This window comes from Centruroides vittatus, unplaced genomic scaffold (genome assembly GCF_030686945.1).
Source record: "Centruroides vittatus isolate TY-2023 unplaced genomic scaffold, ASM3068694v2 contig_794, whole genome shotgun sequence".
Classification (NCBI taxonomy): domain Eukaryota; kingdom Metazoa; phylum Arthropoda; class Arachnida; order Scorpiones; family Buthidae; genus Centruroides; species Centruroides vittatus.
In genome coordinates, this window is record NW_027122512.1 from 473,395 (window position 1) to 489,175 (window position 15,781).

Here is a 15,781-nt window from a genome sequence, read left to right on the forward strand (position 1 = left end):
TTGTGCATTTGATAGCCGATACATCAACCCGTCACTAGAGGCACCCGGGATCAAATCTGAGTGGACAAAGAACACCAAGGAAAGAGCTCAAGAAAATTATGCATCTCATAGTTATAATTTTAATAATTGCAAGCCCATAACCAAAGCTCCATAATCGGAAATTGCACAATTTACATTTAGAACTGCAAAGGCTATTTTTAAAACAATGACAATTGGCGAAAAATTCGGTAAACTCAAAACCCTGAAAACCAATATAACTGCCTTTATAATTAAATGGTTTTCTATACGAAACCTGTTTAAAAGCGCGGTTTCTTTACGTTTGGAATGGTAAAATGGCGACCGCGACCGTAAATACAGAACGGTCGCCTTATTAAAATGCTCCATGCAGATTCTCGCGAAATTAGTAGTGTATACAAACGAGAATTTTAATGCATTTTGAATGGCGAAAAATACCAGACGATGAATATTTATTCAGTTTATATTTAATTTTGGATCTTCGTAAGTTAGGATCCTCTGTTATATCACGTGTTTCATATATTAATGTATTATATAGAAAAAGCGAAATTAAAAAGAAAAAATTATTTTAATAATCGGATTCTACCGACAGAGGGCGAATGCGCAAAAGATGGCCGCTCCATGTTTGTTTTTGCTTAGGTAAAGAGTGATCTTTCTTATTGTGTTATAAACTGACGAAAGAAAAGGTAATGTGATAAAATTTGCTTATTTTAATTAAAAATTAGTTATTAATTATCAGATTACATTTTATACACGTTTTTAAGGTGTATAACAGGACTGCATCGACACGTTAATAGGCGTTACGTACAGTCCCGATATTTTTGCATATATAACGACCTTTTACAACGCGTACTACGACTAGTAATTCCCACGTGCATCTACTAAGGCGTAAATAATCGTATTCGAATAAAAGAATATAAAAATAACGGAAACAAAACGTTTAACGGAAACATGCTTATGGAAGGAAAACAGCTAGCGAAAAGAACTCCACCTCGCCCTCTAGCGGACAATAATGTGTTCTATTGTGTTTTTGATTTTGCTTGTTCTTAGGATAGTGAGGGAAAACTGTTTGAACTGCGCCAGGTATTAATTGTTTTTTACACTTAAGGCATCGTAATCATCAGATTTAAAGTGTAGACTGCATACTGTCGAAGTACCACTTGAGATCCACAAACGTCCATCTTTTCCTTAACATTAATTATATATTGTTAATAAATAAATATAAAAATATGAATTATAAAGATCAGTTAATGTTACCTATGGTTCCAAAATGGCGGCTCGTCTCTGATTCCAGCAAACAGAAGAAAGAAAACAGTGGGGACGCACGTTCTAACCTAACCTATTCTAATAATTTTGTTGGTAATAATTATGGTAATTTATTATTGTTCAAATTCGATGCAAACACTTTTCTAAGCCAGATGCACGGGCCCGTAGCGTAGCGTAGGCCACGATACCGGTACGCAAAATTGGCTTCGAGGGCAAAGACGGTCAATGTTAATAGGTGCCGCGCGGAGTGGCGTGGCAGTTTTTACCTTCTCGACGTATTACGAAGTATTACGTGAAGAGGAATATAAATTTGTCATGCAGAAAAAAGAAAGTTCATTAAAATTAGTGCGCATAAAATCCTCTGAAGCAAATTAGTTGACAGAAAAGATTCAACAGTATCTTTTTGATCAAGCTGTTTCCATAAAAGTTGACGTTGGTTCAGAAGAAACATTTAGAATCAATAGTCCCGTGGGAATTAAAGTAGAGCTATTGGTCGGTACGGGAAAAGACGACGCAGAAAATAAATGTTTAGTTATTCGGGAAATTTTCGAAACGGTCATTCGAAATGATTTACAAAATGACGAGTTGGCTCTCTTGCATAGGATGAAGTTAGAAAAACGATTTCTCGAAAAATGAAGGAAGAAAATTTCCTCCAATTTGAAATGTCTTGGAAAGTTTGGAAAAAAACTAGAAAAAATCAATTTGATGAGCAGGCAAAATTTGGAAAATTTGGCAAACAGAATTACCAATAAATTTATTTTTTAAAATACAACTTCCCAGAAAATCAAAACAAAAAAACTGCAAATGAAAATAATAGCCTACATTAAATTTTTATTTCAGCTGATAAATTTTTTTCAGGTTACAATTTCAAAATTGTGTATTTTTATTTTAAAATAAATCAATGAAATTGCATAAATTACTGATAAAGCATTTATTTTAAATACATTTATTATGAAAGAACATGTAATAATTATTAATACAAACACAAGTAGTAAAGAATTTCAGATTGTATTTTTGGGATTGGGTCTTGTTAGGTTGGCATAAGCACGAACGTAGTTTAAAATATAACGTGAACGCTATTTGTCATGATACTCGTGAAAACGTAGACGTACTCGCCGTCGAACCGTACGATACCGACGGCGAATTTAGGGATGCGTGCAGTGCGGCTGCATTCCCCTTCGGGGGGTTTTTCCCGAGCAAGGCCGGGTAACTCGAGTAGTAAAATTTGTGAGGCATATTATTTTTTTTCTCCAATTCCTCTAAAGATTTATCTGTCGGCGTGTTTCCCGGTATTTGTTTTGGCAAGGTCAATTGGTGTAGGAGTCGGTTGAATGTGAGCATCCAGAAATAAATTTTGTGCACACATTATCTTTACTACTAGTGTGACATGATACTTGACTGGTATGACAGATACTCTTCAGGCTTAATCTAATTGTTCTCATCTTTACCAGATAGGTTAATGTTTCCTTTTTATTCTATCATGCCATTGTAGGGAGTCGTCCTACCTTATCCTATGTTCGCACACAATCCACGACTCACTTCGATCTCGATTTACCTACAATCTGGATTGTGACTGTTGCCGGTCGAATGTTGTGCTGTTTGCACAGGCAGTCCGCTTGAGAACAACCTGACTATTACACGCGATGATAAAACTGGCATAACTACTCGGTAAATCACGAACACCAACACACAAAATGGAAGTTTTGGTTAGAAATAAATACTTTTTCTTGCCATGTATCTAATAATAGACAGATGTCGTCGTCTCTCCAAATATTTTTATTATTTCTGTTGATAGCCTGACACGTGTTCCACGGCCATCTTGTATTTTTTCACGCGCGTGAGATTGTGGGATCTCTCTTATGACAGGATTTAGTTTCAAGAACTCTCTTGAGTCGATCGAGATTGAAATGGTAGAGAGAGGTCGCACCAAGGCATTGTCGCCGACCTTGGTCACAATCTAGATTGAAATGCTCGGTGCAAATGGGGTATTAGTATACTTGCATTTGGTTAATATCTGGTTCTTTGTCTTTATGAGCTGCATGTCCATGAATATCTGGTTCTTTGTCTTTATGAGCTGCATGTCCACGAATTATTCCACACACACACACACACACACACTAATAGATATTTAATTTGTTTTAAAATAGTGTATAATTTATAACTCCAAAATATAATTCCCAGTAAATTTTATATTTAAAATATAATTTATTTTTACAGAGAAAGAGATATTTTGAAAAATTGAACATGGATTCGCAACAAATGCAAAATCAGGCAAATTTTCCGAAGAGTAATACTTGTCCTCCGTTTGGCTTACAGTATCAGAATTCGAATGTTGGTACAAATCAGAATTATCCAGCAAATGTACCGACTCCGCAGTTTGACGTGCAGAAGAATTTCTCTTATCCTCCGCCTCCAACGCCGTATCAGACCACTCGCTCTTGCTTGTATAATCAGTCGTTTCCTCCGTTTAATCGGATGCCTCCTCCTCCTCCTCGGAACGGTCCGTATCCGCCTTCTTTTCCGTCCGTCGACGTCCCTCCTCCCCGGTACCCTCCCGTGTTCCCTCAACCTGCCTTACCTTCCGTGCAGCAATACGTGCCCCCTCCTAATTATGCGAATACGGCAAATTATCCACAGCCGACAAGTTATCAGCCATACGGAAATTATTATAATGCGCTGAATGTGGGAGTGAATGCCAATTGTCAGCTCGGTAAAACCCAAGAAGAGCTGGATAAAGAATGGATAGGACAGTTTCTGTCGGTTAAAGGAAAACAAAAATTCCATCCGAGTAAAGAAGTCGAGATAATCGTAAGTAACTGAAATTTATTCGGTCTTCTGCTTGAAATTTGTAATTAAATCTGAGCATTTTCAGATTCCTGAAGTACAGAATCTACTACACAAAATATTTGCATTAATAGCAAGACTGTCAAAGATAAGAGATAACTTGAAAGCGAAATCCTCCAACATGGAAGAAGATGCGTGGAAATCCGAATTAAAAGTGGCATATGGTATTATGGTAAGCATTGTTTAAATTTTGTCTCGTTTATTAAAAATGTATCTTACATTATCGTAATTTTTAGGACAAAATAAACCTGATTAGCGACAGTTTGTTTCAACCAAAAATTATCGAAAGACTGACACACAAAATGAGGAAAATAAAAAAGAAACGTGTGAGTATACGTTAAATAGTCAAGTACGTACTAATCGGAAAAGATTTTAATTCTGTTTTTATACAGGAGAGACAGAGAAAACAGCGAGAAACAATTAAAAGGGAGAAACTGGAAGAAAACAACAGAAGAGACGAGCTGGATCGACAGATCGACTGCTGGATAGAAAGAGAACGAGAGAAAGTACTACAAGAAAAAAGGGTGCGGTCGGATGTTTTATTAACTATTCAATTTAACACTTTAGAATTTAAAATAGAATATGCCATTACAATTTTATTACTTAGTCTCGGTTCGCATCGCAAATAATAAATGCAGATTTCCGAAAATAAAAAGAAAATCTTCTGAAATTATATTTGGATTCTTCTAGTAATAGCAGTAAGCATGATAATACAATTATGTGTTGAAATCTGAGCAATGTAATATAGTATAAAGTTTTTAAATTACATCTACTATTTTATTCTGTTTGTTGTTTCGTGATTATCATTGGGTACGTGACTGATAAGCAAACATATGATGCGGCCTGTTTCAAATGAAACAGACTATTTTATTTACTTGCTAACACTCTTTACTAAGAACATGCCATTGTAACTTGGCCAGAATTATATATAATTTTCAATTAATTTTAAACACATATTTTTCTTTTATTCTTATAACTTTTATATGACACCCGATCCTATTTTTAACACAAGTATAACAAATTTGCTATTATTAATAATTTTTTTTTAAATGTATAAAAGTATATTTTAATACTTTAACAAACAGATTTGCAAATTCTAATTGTTAAAGTATATCTAAGACTAGATTTTATATCTATTCTTTCCATAGAAATAGTGTGCGTGCTGAGCACTTGCATTCTAAGGAAAATTTCTGGTGTTTTCTAACTGAAAATATGTTTCGATCAATTGAGAGACGTTTCAGATTATTTAATTTTTTGTGAGTTATTCTTGTTTAATTCAATGAAAGAAAAAAAATTTGAATTTGATTTTTCAAATCAGTTCAGTAGAAATCTAGGTAATGCGTTACATACTCCATTCATACCACCTGGGATGAGCATCTGGCACAGAACGGTATGAAGGCGGAAACAGAGCTGGCAGCAGATGTGGAATGACGTTATAAACTTTTGTTTGATGCATTGTCGCCTCCACAGATATGTTTTCACAGATTGTATGAGAATTTTATGTATATTCTGGCAATCAAATTTCATTTCAATGAAGTTCCATTTAATTATCCATTTTTTTTGCCTTAAATAGTTTTATATTTTTCTAACTTGTCTTGATATATGTATTATACAATAATGCTTAAACCACCATTTGTACTACATAAAACACACCACTTCTTCAATGGAAACCAAGATTTAAATAAAAGTGTGCATTTGATTTAATAATTACAATAGAAATCTGTTAATTTGTCAGTTTTGCTTGACTGTTTAGATGCCTTACATATAAAATTTAATGTTACAGGAGGAAGAATTGAAGAAAGATGCGGATAACATATTGTCCGAAGTGAGGAAGAAGATTCATGAAGCCAAGCGGACACAGGAGAAACTGAAAGCACTGGAGAAATTAAGACAGACGAGAAAGGACGATGCCGAGAAAAAAGGTCGGCATTCGTAACGGTGTTATAAATTTTATAATATGAAACTTGTTTTCTTTAGAATATTGATGGAGGCTTTATAAGTAATGTAATTATGTCAGTTATAATGTGATAAACAAAAATCCATTGTTATTTTACAGCTTTTCACGTACGTTCAGAATTGGATGAAACTTTCAAGAATGAAATAGCGACATTAAGAGAAATTGTCCAGAAACAGCTGACAGACTACAATGCAGAGGAAAAGGCTCTAAAAGTGATGCTGGAAACAGAACAGGAGGGTCAACGGGAGCAGGAAGAAATGAATCGTAAAGAGAGACAAGAGAAGTTATTAAATATGATGCAAAATGAGATTTTAGAATGCTTATTTGGAGAAACAAGTAAGTTGAAAACTTCTTAAAACCTTTTTATAAGTATGGATATATAAATAAACTTTTATGTTTAGATATAACGGATCCCAGTCACCCTTTGTGGTATTTTTATCAGTTTTATACTCAAGCGGAGTCAAATTTAGATGCATTGTTACAAATAAGGTAAGTTGTAATGTCAAGATTACACATTTATCAATACATCATATTTGTGTCTAAAAATTTTCTGTTGGTTGCAAACTTTGTAAAACACCAAAAGTACTATTTGGAGTATGTTTTGCACAGTTTATTGTTAAAGTCAGCAATGAATCATTATCTGTATTTAAAAATTTTCATTGTTTTTCCCTCAGGCATCAGTGGGACATGTATCTGGTGGTGTCGTCCGACAAGAACGGAAGCAACATCCCCGTCCACTGGGTCACGCCGGATCGTCCAAGTAACGAAGTCTGGGCTTCGGTTCTCCAGACGGAAAGTGGCGAGTAATCTTCGTTTGTTTTAATGTTACGCGATAAGATAATTGTCATACTCTTGTAAATATTAATTTAATTTAATGTAAATAAAAATTCTCTAAAGTTTAAATGTTCTTCATATTCTCGCACATAACAGATGAGTCTCAATAAGAAAATCTGTTGAATTATTTGGGAAGAAAGATTAATGAAAATGTAATTGTAGTACTTTTTCTTCTCAGAATTTAAATAGAAAACTACCATCAAGGGGCTATCATCATTGAAATTAATGATGAATATATGATAACAAGCATCCTTATTGACAAATTCATCGATAATACACCACAATGTCGATCATGTGTATTATGGATGGAGGGATGATGATCATCTTTTCATTCATTCATCCATAGCATCCATTTATTTTTCCAAAATGTGGAATGAAATTGCACTTAAAATATAATTTAGATCCTCCCAAATAGAAAAAAAAACAGTGTTAATTTATACTTAACTCACAACATTTAATAATGTTAAAATTAATGTATTGACATTTATGTACATCTATAAAATGATTTAATATTTCAAAAACGTTTAAAAGTACAGCCTTCACATTAAAGAATTCATAAAATAGGAATGTAATGTGAAAAATTTACATAAAAGAACTTTCAGAAGCTTAACATTGCTATAATAGCATCTATCTGGTATAGAAAGGAACATCATTATAATGAATGGTTCCTAAGAATCTCCTTTAAATGTTCGTTTCTTAAAGGAGTTTGCATTATATACTTAGAAATGTATTTCAAATATAAATGCTATAATACCTTGTATGTGCTAATTACTGCACCTAAATCTGAGGAAGTAGGGTGCAGAGAAGACAGTATAGTAGTATAATCATGTCTTTATAGGTAGCACAGGAAATAGGCTTGTACATATTTTTAAAAATACAAACACAGTTTATTTAAGTGTCATATACCCTGTTCCTCCTGAATGCATTTGACTTGTGATGTAATCATACTTAAAGCTCGAATACAGATAATGTGTGCTCTTTCTTTTTGTTGGAGTGCATCTACATTGATGGCCTTAAACATGTATACAAAAGGAAAAGTGTTTGTAATAACTGTGTATTGTTAAAACATTTTATTGAATATTGTGTTGAATAATTTGTCAACAGTCCAGACTGATGCTTATTGTTCACAAGAATCACTATAAAAACTGGATATATTTAGTATCAATAACTCCAAAACACCATTAAAAAATGTTTATTTACGACTGTCTTGACAGCCTTTGCGCAAATTCTGACAGGGACATTGATGTGTTTTTTGACAGAGTCATTCTCCTCCACACTGTGGTTTCTACTCGTCTTAAATATTTGAAAACACTGAAAATATATAAAGCTATTACTAAAGGAACCATAGTTAACAATACGGATTTGGCACCTAGGCTGCATACCTGGAGGGCATTATTTAAAGTCAAGTAATTGTCTTTGTCACCTGTACCTTTTTGCTACAAGGTATTTTGAAGTTATTGATGTTTGCTCTGAATTGTTCTGTTTAACTCATTTAACAAGATCAGTTCACACAGATATTACATGAATAAACAGAATTTCTTGTGGCAAAATACTGTTTTCATACAAGAAATTGTTGTAAGAGGGTTATTTATTCTCTCTCGCACAGATAAAATTAATTACGGCATAACAAAGCTATCGACTTTGTTTCCGGGACGAGATAAATTTATGCCTTTTATAAATACATAAAACTTAAAATGAATCATAGCAATGACAGCTTCTTAAAATGATTTATTTCCCTTAACACAAAACACATGTGACAATAATAACAACCTCCAGGTGAGTCAAAAGTCATCTACCATGCATATATTATGCCATTTAGCTGTATCTAGGGCTTTGGGCTCCATGGCTTCGTTCCAGTGAGCCTCACCGGTAGGCGTAGTGCCCGGTCCCACCAAAACGTGACCTACAACTCCGTCTCGGGAGTACATGCGCCCTCTCATGATAAGGAACTGCAACCAATACTCTTCAGTTTCGTTGGAAGGTAGATCAAAGAGGAAGGGCTGGTTCCAAACAGGATTCACTCCCGAAGCGGGTCTAGTCTCTTTATAGGTAATGGCTTCTATACCTCGTAATATACTCACAATTATGTAGAATTCTATGGAAATGTTTTCAATAATGCACATTATGTATTTTTATTATTAAAGTTTTAGAAATGAAGAAATTTATTTACATAATTTCAATGCAGCTCACTTAACAGAAAGTGTTCGTAATATACTCTTAGTAAACATCTGGTGAATTTAAAGCTCTGTAGATTAATCTTCAACTTCCCTTGTCTGTATAAAGGAGGCAAACGAATAAAAATACCTGCATTATGAAAGTCATAATAACAAAACCTTCAAAACAAACAAGTCTTACTATCTTAACATTCCGGATTTGCATATAAGGTAAATAAGCTGTGGATTAGGACAATCCAGTGGCTAGGTGGATAAAACCACTGAACACTGATAATGGATTTGCACCTGGTCAATACACAGGCCACGTGGAATTTTCCACGTTTTCTTTACGTTTGTAACACCCAAATAGGAACCAGTTTCCCATAGAAAATCTCCTCCGTAAGCATCCCCCTTTGTCATATACATAGATTAGGACCTCACATTTTTACACGTATCATTATTTGGTGGAAGAATCTGTTAGACTTGTAGTACTAAGCTATATATAAGTCCAGCCCTGGCGCTGAGCACTATAGAAGTGTGTGTAAATTCTAAGAAAAAAAGTGTTTTGCCTCCTTGTCTTCCAATATCCCTACCGTCCTCCTTTGTGAATCACTGGTTTAGATAATTAAAAGATCTAAATAGAATCTTAAGATCTGTTTGTCAGTTTAGAAGGTTTTGGTGTTTTAGGTGTTAAAAGACTTTCTTAGAAGATTTGTAGGCCTATATTCTGGAACACTTTCTATTAAATTTTGTTGCATTAAATATTTGAACATAGAATAATACGAATACGCACCTGGTTGACCAATAGAAACTCCAGTAGCTTTTGGTAAATTTTCTGCTTTTCTTACTAATACCTTTAATCTGTTTGCAGCGGCTTGATATTGGAGTATAACGAAAAGTTGTCCTAAGTCTGCACTGCACATACTCATTCGTTTCTGAAACGAGGTAATTTTTCGGGTAAATTACACCCAGATTTTAATATTGGGTGCTTCCGAAATGTATTTACCCATGTTCACCCAGTATTTATACTAACCTGTTTTAACGATCTGCTAGACAGGTTTTCGGATAATATTGCCGGACAGTCGGGTTGTAGAGTGGATCTAGCTAGCGGGAACCAAATCTCCCCGACGAGTTTGTCTTTAAGGAGTCGGTAATGTTTAACGTACACGGATAATCTCAGGGTAAATCTTCTGATTTCGTCCAAAGTGTACCCGGGAAACGTGAAATTCTGAACGTATTCGGGATTGAGGGATTTCTTAAAGACTTGAGTTTGCTGCGACGATTTCTTTCTGGCCAGGAGGGAGACTTTGACGAAGGAAGAACAGTTTTTGCGGTATCTCAGGGGCAGATTGGTGACTCGGATGATGTGTACCGTTAGTGTATTATTGCTGGCGACGTAAACCAAACTGAACTCGATGGTTGGAGTTTCTCGTGTTCGACTAGGCGATTCCGATCTCAGGTTTTCACTCTCGGACCAATCGACGTCTAGCTTATTTTTTGGAGGTGTATCACCTTCGCCGTCGGTTTCCGAAAGAGAACTATCCCACTGGTCGTTATTTTTCAGCACTTCTAAATGGGGGAAATTGGGTCTTGGTGGTGAAGTTTTGATAATTGGTATTTTATCGTTAGGCACGCTCTGCCTGGAGATGTTAGTAGAGAGAAGATTTTCGCATCTTTTTAGCATTATCCTATGAGAATTTTTTATATTATCGATCTCCTTCTTTCTCTTCCTTTTATTACGTATCCTCACGGCGACGAATATTAAAATAATAATAATAAATGCCAAGAAGGCCGAACCTACGGCTATTAAAATCTGCAACCAGCCTGGAATTATAAAAGGGCATTTAACATCCTTAACTTTAATCATTGAGTTATTGTTTTAATCAATGAAGACGTTTTTTAAGTGCAAATAACCGCGATAGGAAAAAACTGTTGTAAAAGGAAATTAGATAATACCGGATACTTTGCAATTTTAATCATCTGACAATTTTCAAGGATAAAAATTACAAAAATATTACTAATTCATTAAATTAAATGATTAATAATAAATGTTTTCGAACAGCTTTCATTTACAACCTTTTGATCTCAATTTAACTACGCTGTTTACTGTCCCCATTAATACCTATTGTTATATTATTTCTTCTTAAGTAGTCGAATTAGAACAATATATACCCGTATATATTGTTCTAATTCGTGTATTTACATAACACGTGTGTAAGCATAAAGTACATCTGTTTATACTTGATCTTTGTAGACTTATAATGCGTGTGTTTTGTACATTTGCGTGTATACGTATATACAGATATATTGTTTTATACAAATATAGTCAAATTTGAATTTAGCACCACTTTTTATTCGCGTTTGAAATTGGTACTAAGCCATCGTAGCGATAACACGCTAAAAGATACTTTAATTATTTTGTATAGTATGCGTACACCCTATAGATAGGGCAATATTTAAACTTGTAATTCTGTTAAATGGTCTTCTTACGTGTAAATATGGCCTGTGTAGAGAAAGTATAATATAGAAGGCTCTTCTCTATAAATAAACGGGGTCATCGAGCGCTTGTATGGGCGCAGAGTAGAGTGGGCCTTTCTGTCCCCTTTTGTCTTTTTTTTTTTTTTTTTTTTTTTTCTTTTTGAAGAAATGAAATACGTAGAATGTTCCTTTATTAGTAAAATGCACTCTTAAAGATTTTACTTTTTGTTAGTAAAACCAACAAAAAACCTAAAGTTTACTCGAGGACGGGAGGGGGGAAATCCCCAACTCTACCTTCGACGATTCTGTTAATAACTACATCGCGAACATAAAAAATACATAAAAAGTAATAAAAATGATAATAGAATTTGACAGTATCGTATTATAAACAATTAAATTTATCATCAATATTTTCTAATGTTGTATCTAGTACACGTTTCACAGGAAACGGATTGTTTCTATAGTTGTAACGAGTACAGTAAAAAACAATAGTGCAAACGCGAATAATTTACGCATTCACATTTCGAAGATTTCTGCTTGATTCGTAAGAAATAATAATAATTATTATTTTTGTTAAATGAAATTAAAAAGCAAGAAAAATGTTTAAATACTTAGATACAGAAAACTAAAAAGTACAGAAGAAAAAATGTTTGTTATTCAAGATGAATATGTATTTACTTGAAATTATCTGTACATTCAAGGAGGAACTTTTGTATCATTGCATTTCCTTTGACTGATATTCTGAAGATAAAGACTAAACAGAAGAAAGGAAACTAATTTCGTAATGTAAGAAGACTTTTAAAAGAAAATAATGTCAAATTTCTTACACGTATAACGGCATAAATTCGAAAAGTCTTGTTTGTCGGACTGTCCATGTATTTACAAGGTTATTTAATGATAATTTGCATAAACTGTTAAGTGTAATTTTTGATTTAAGGACGTGATTGCGTTTTTTGAACGTTATTTAACGGCAATATAATTATTTTTCTATCTTACTACTAGTCATTACAATGAAGAATGTGTTTATAATAGTTACGATGATAATAAAAATTAAGCAGAATGTTTACCATATTATTCATTTTCTGGCAAAATATTATGCAACGTATTTTAGATACGTTTAAGATATTTCGAGGATAAAAATTACAAAAGAATTGGAAATTTTAAGAAAATTGTAATATTAGATAAATATATATATACACACGTATGTTAATCAGTCATCTCCATATGACTGCAAAGAAATGTTTGTGTATCGAGATAAGATTAATTCAATGGAAATTTCGACGTATTAAAAGTGTTGTAAACATATCTACTGTTTTCTTCGTTAAGTTTTCCCCAATTACTGTATTCATTTATTGTTGGTCTTTGGTTAGAGAGAACATCGTCTTAATTTTAAAAATACGATATTTGTAATATTTACACTAACTGAATAGGTGCTATTTTAATAAATAAATAACAATTACAAATTTCTTGTTTACTCGAGGTAAGAAAGTATGATCCCAACAACGGAGTCTCTCTAAACACACATCCCTTAGTACTACATCCAATACTGATCCATGTTACCACATATTTGAAAGTTTTTTTGGGGATTTGTCCCGATGTCATCTTTCGGCCGTTCCATTGTGGGCACGGTCGAATCCACGATCGGCATGGAAAATTGGACCTCTTAGCTTCCGTAACATGTTCGATTCTCTTAAGCACCCTAGAGGAATTTTTAATTTAACTAATTAAGCCAAATATAAGCCAAATATTTAACTTAAGAGAAATTATTAAGAGGAATTATTACCCTTAAGAGGAATTATTTAACTTAACTAAATATAAGCTAAATATAAGCCAAATATTTAACTTAACTCTGTTTATCTGAAATGGGCATGTGCATTACGTCATTACTGAGCCGAAATGCGTTAAAATAAATACATTTCTTATAATGTTGTGAATCTTTGGGAGCGATGAGAATATAAGAATCCGATATCTTGGTTATTCTTTACTATCTCCGCTAAATTTCTAGTAAAACTTTTTAATAATATTACTTTAGTTTGGACTCTTATGTAGGTGTTACTATAAAGCGACTGTTTTCCAACCTTAACACAGTTTCTTTCTACAAACATAAATATAATTTGGAATCGTCCATTAATTACCTGTATAGTTAAGGAGAAGGAGTGGCATAAAGTACGCGTATTATACACGATAAGGAGGAACGATGCGTTGTATATATGGACTTTTTTTTATATATGGAAGTCATTCTTATAAACCTATTAACTACTCACATACCAACAGAACTTTTTAGTCATTTATTCAATTATATACGTAATTAAAGGGGGTAAGTTTGCCAAAAACACACCATTGTACACAACAGGGTGGGCTCAATAGTGATTAATGGACAGCTCATTACCAAATTATTTCTACTTTGATTGAAAATATTTAGCTTTTTATTACATTTTTATGGAGAATTAATGCATTTTATGAAGTATTTACTGCAATTATATCTCATTATACAGTTATAAAATGGGTGAATCATAAGTTTCATATGGAATTAGAAATTTAATAGAAAATTGTATTTTATGTTCGAGTAAACATTGTATATTAACCTTTTAAACGTTTAATAATTTAAACAAGCAATTATATGAAGGATTGTCTAAATAATTAACTAGTTTAATAAGTTAAAAGTGAAAGTGTAGGAATGTTGAATTGTATTATATTTGTAGCTTATTTAAACGATTAAAATAATTAAAATTAGCATTAAAAACAGTTATTTAACCTTAAAAGAAGAGTTTTTACCTTTCATTTCGACAAATTAAACTCCGTTTTGAAAAGAAGACGAAGCAGACGACATTCGACTTCCGGTTTCATTCTCCGATTACGTGCCTGACGTCATCAACGTAACTTTAAAATATGCGTTTTGTTTTTTTACAGATATACGTAATTAAAACGACACAATTTTTATAAACTATTACGCAATTTTAAAATTAAGTCATTTATAAATTAATAATTGTAATCAAATTCGTAATTAATTGTTAATTAATTAGACTTTTTTTAATGTAAGCGCATGCGCTACTTAACTAAAAATGACGTCGCACACTACGATAATTTAAAAAAATATATGTACATATTAATTACAAAATAATTAAGATAATAATTAAAATTACTTTAAAAGTTTCTAATTAGTAAATATATTTTATCACGAACCTATGTCGCACGGGAAACTGCGTGATTACGGTCGTGTGACGATTTAATTCCGACTGTCACGTGGTACTCCAGCTGTTAAACTTGACTAAATTTGTAATTTTTTATTATATTAATGATAATATAAAAATTTTCATAATTAATAACGTCATTAGATAAAGCACAGATTTATTTTTTTTAAAAAAAAGCAAGAAAAAGCACAATAAAATAAATTAAGGGAAATGATTAATTATAATTAAAAATAAAATAATTTTGGGTTTTTAACATTAAAACTTACCTCTTCGTTGATGCGAAATGATTATATATGTAACATCATCGAGGTTTTATATTGCGGATGGTCGAATCTATTGAATGGATCACAATAGTAATCCCTTGTTTGCAATAGGAAGCAATCAAAAACAGATTTGCTACACCCCGGAGCACTTTGTGGATTTATCTAAAAATCGATAAATTCTGCTTAAAATATAAAATTTAATTCTTTTGCAACTTCAAAATTCAGAGCAGCCTAATGAATTTCATCCTAATTGTATTTTTGAAATCGTTTTAATTGCAGTTAATTTTTATTATAATTTAAACTATTTGCAATATTGCAATTGATATTAATTTATCGCCTGTTAATCTCCAAAATTCTATAAAAAATTCCATTTAATTCTTTCTTTTTATGGCCGAATTCTTTCAAATCGCGTTTTTTCTTCTCCAGGAAAAAATTCTTATATTTAAAATGAAATTTTTACTTTCCTGGCTGTTATACACGACAAAGGGAAATCATTAGAAAATGGCACCCCAAGAATTTTACAATTTACGACTCGGGATCTTGAAATGTCCAGGAAAGCAAAAAAATTCGGTGCTTTTTCTGTATGTGTGGCACGATTTTGTTTACCCTGTTTCAAGCTTAATAACCCCTATGTTTTTTACTGTAAATTTCTGAAATTTTGCAGGGAAGTTTGTTTATTAGGGGATTGATGCTATTAAATTTTGGTGGTTAAAGGTTAAACGGGCGGGAAGATAATGGGAATCGTGTTAAGGTCTGACTTAATGACGATTTCACTACTTA

The 15,781-nt window shown here is 32.9% G+C and overlaps 2 protein-coding genes across 2 annotated transcripts; one reads left to right on the forward strand and one right to left on the reverse strand.

The window, feature by feature from the left end:
• Positions 1-601: 601 nt before the first annotated feature.
• Positions 602-6,985, forward strand: LOC136981803 (programmed cell death protein 7-like). The gene is made up of 9 exons (XM_067278176.1): positions 602-701; positions 3,499-4,089; positions 4,154-4,297; positions 4,362-4,451; positions 4,518-4,649; positions 5,909-6,047; positions 6,182-6,418; positions 6,484-6,571; positions 6,757-6,985. The coding sequence occupies exons 2-9, from the start codon at positions 3,526-3,528 to the stop codon at positions 6,887-6,889; spliced, it is 1,527 nt and encodes a 508-aa protein (XP_067134277.1). The 5' UTR covers positions 602-701; positions 3,499-3,525; the 3' UTR covers positions 6,890-6,985.
• Positions 6,986-8,624: 1,639 nt separating this feature from the next.
• On the reverse strand, positions 8,625-14,816 carry LOC136981804 (synaptotagmin-4-like). Its single transcript, XM_067278178.1, has 5 exons — positions 14,731-14,816; positions 14,323-14,427; positions 10,103-10,893; positions 9,863-10,004; positions 8,625-9,011 (listed from the first exon to the last, which is right to left on the reverse strand). Exons 2-5 carry the CDS (start codon positions 14,327-14,329, stop codon positions 8,698-8,700), a joined length of 1,254 nt encoding a protein of 417 aa, XP_067134279.1. The 5' UTR covers positions 14,330-14,427; positions 14,731-14,816; the 3' UTR covers positions 8,625-8,697.
• Between the last annotated feature and the right edge of the window lie 965 nt (positions 14,817-15,781).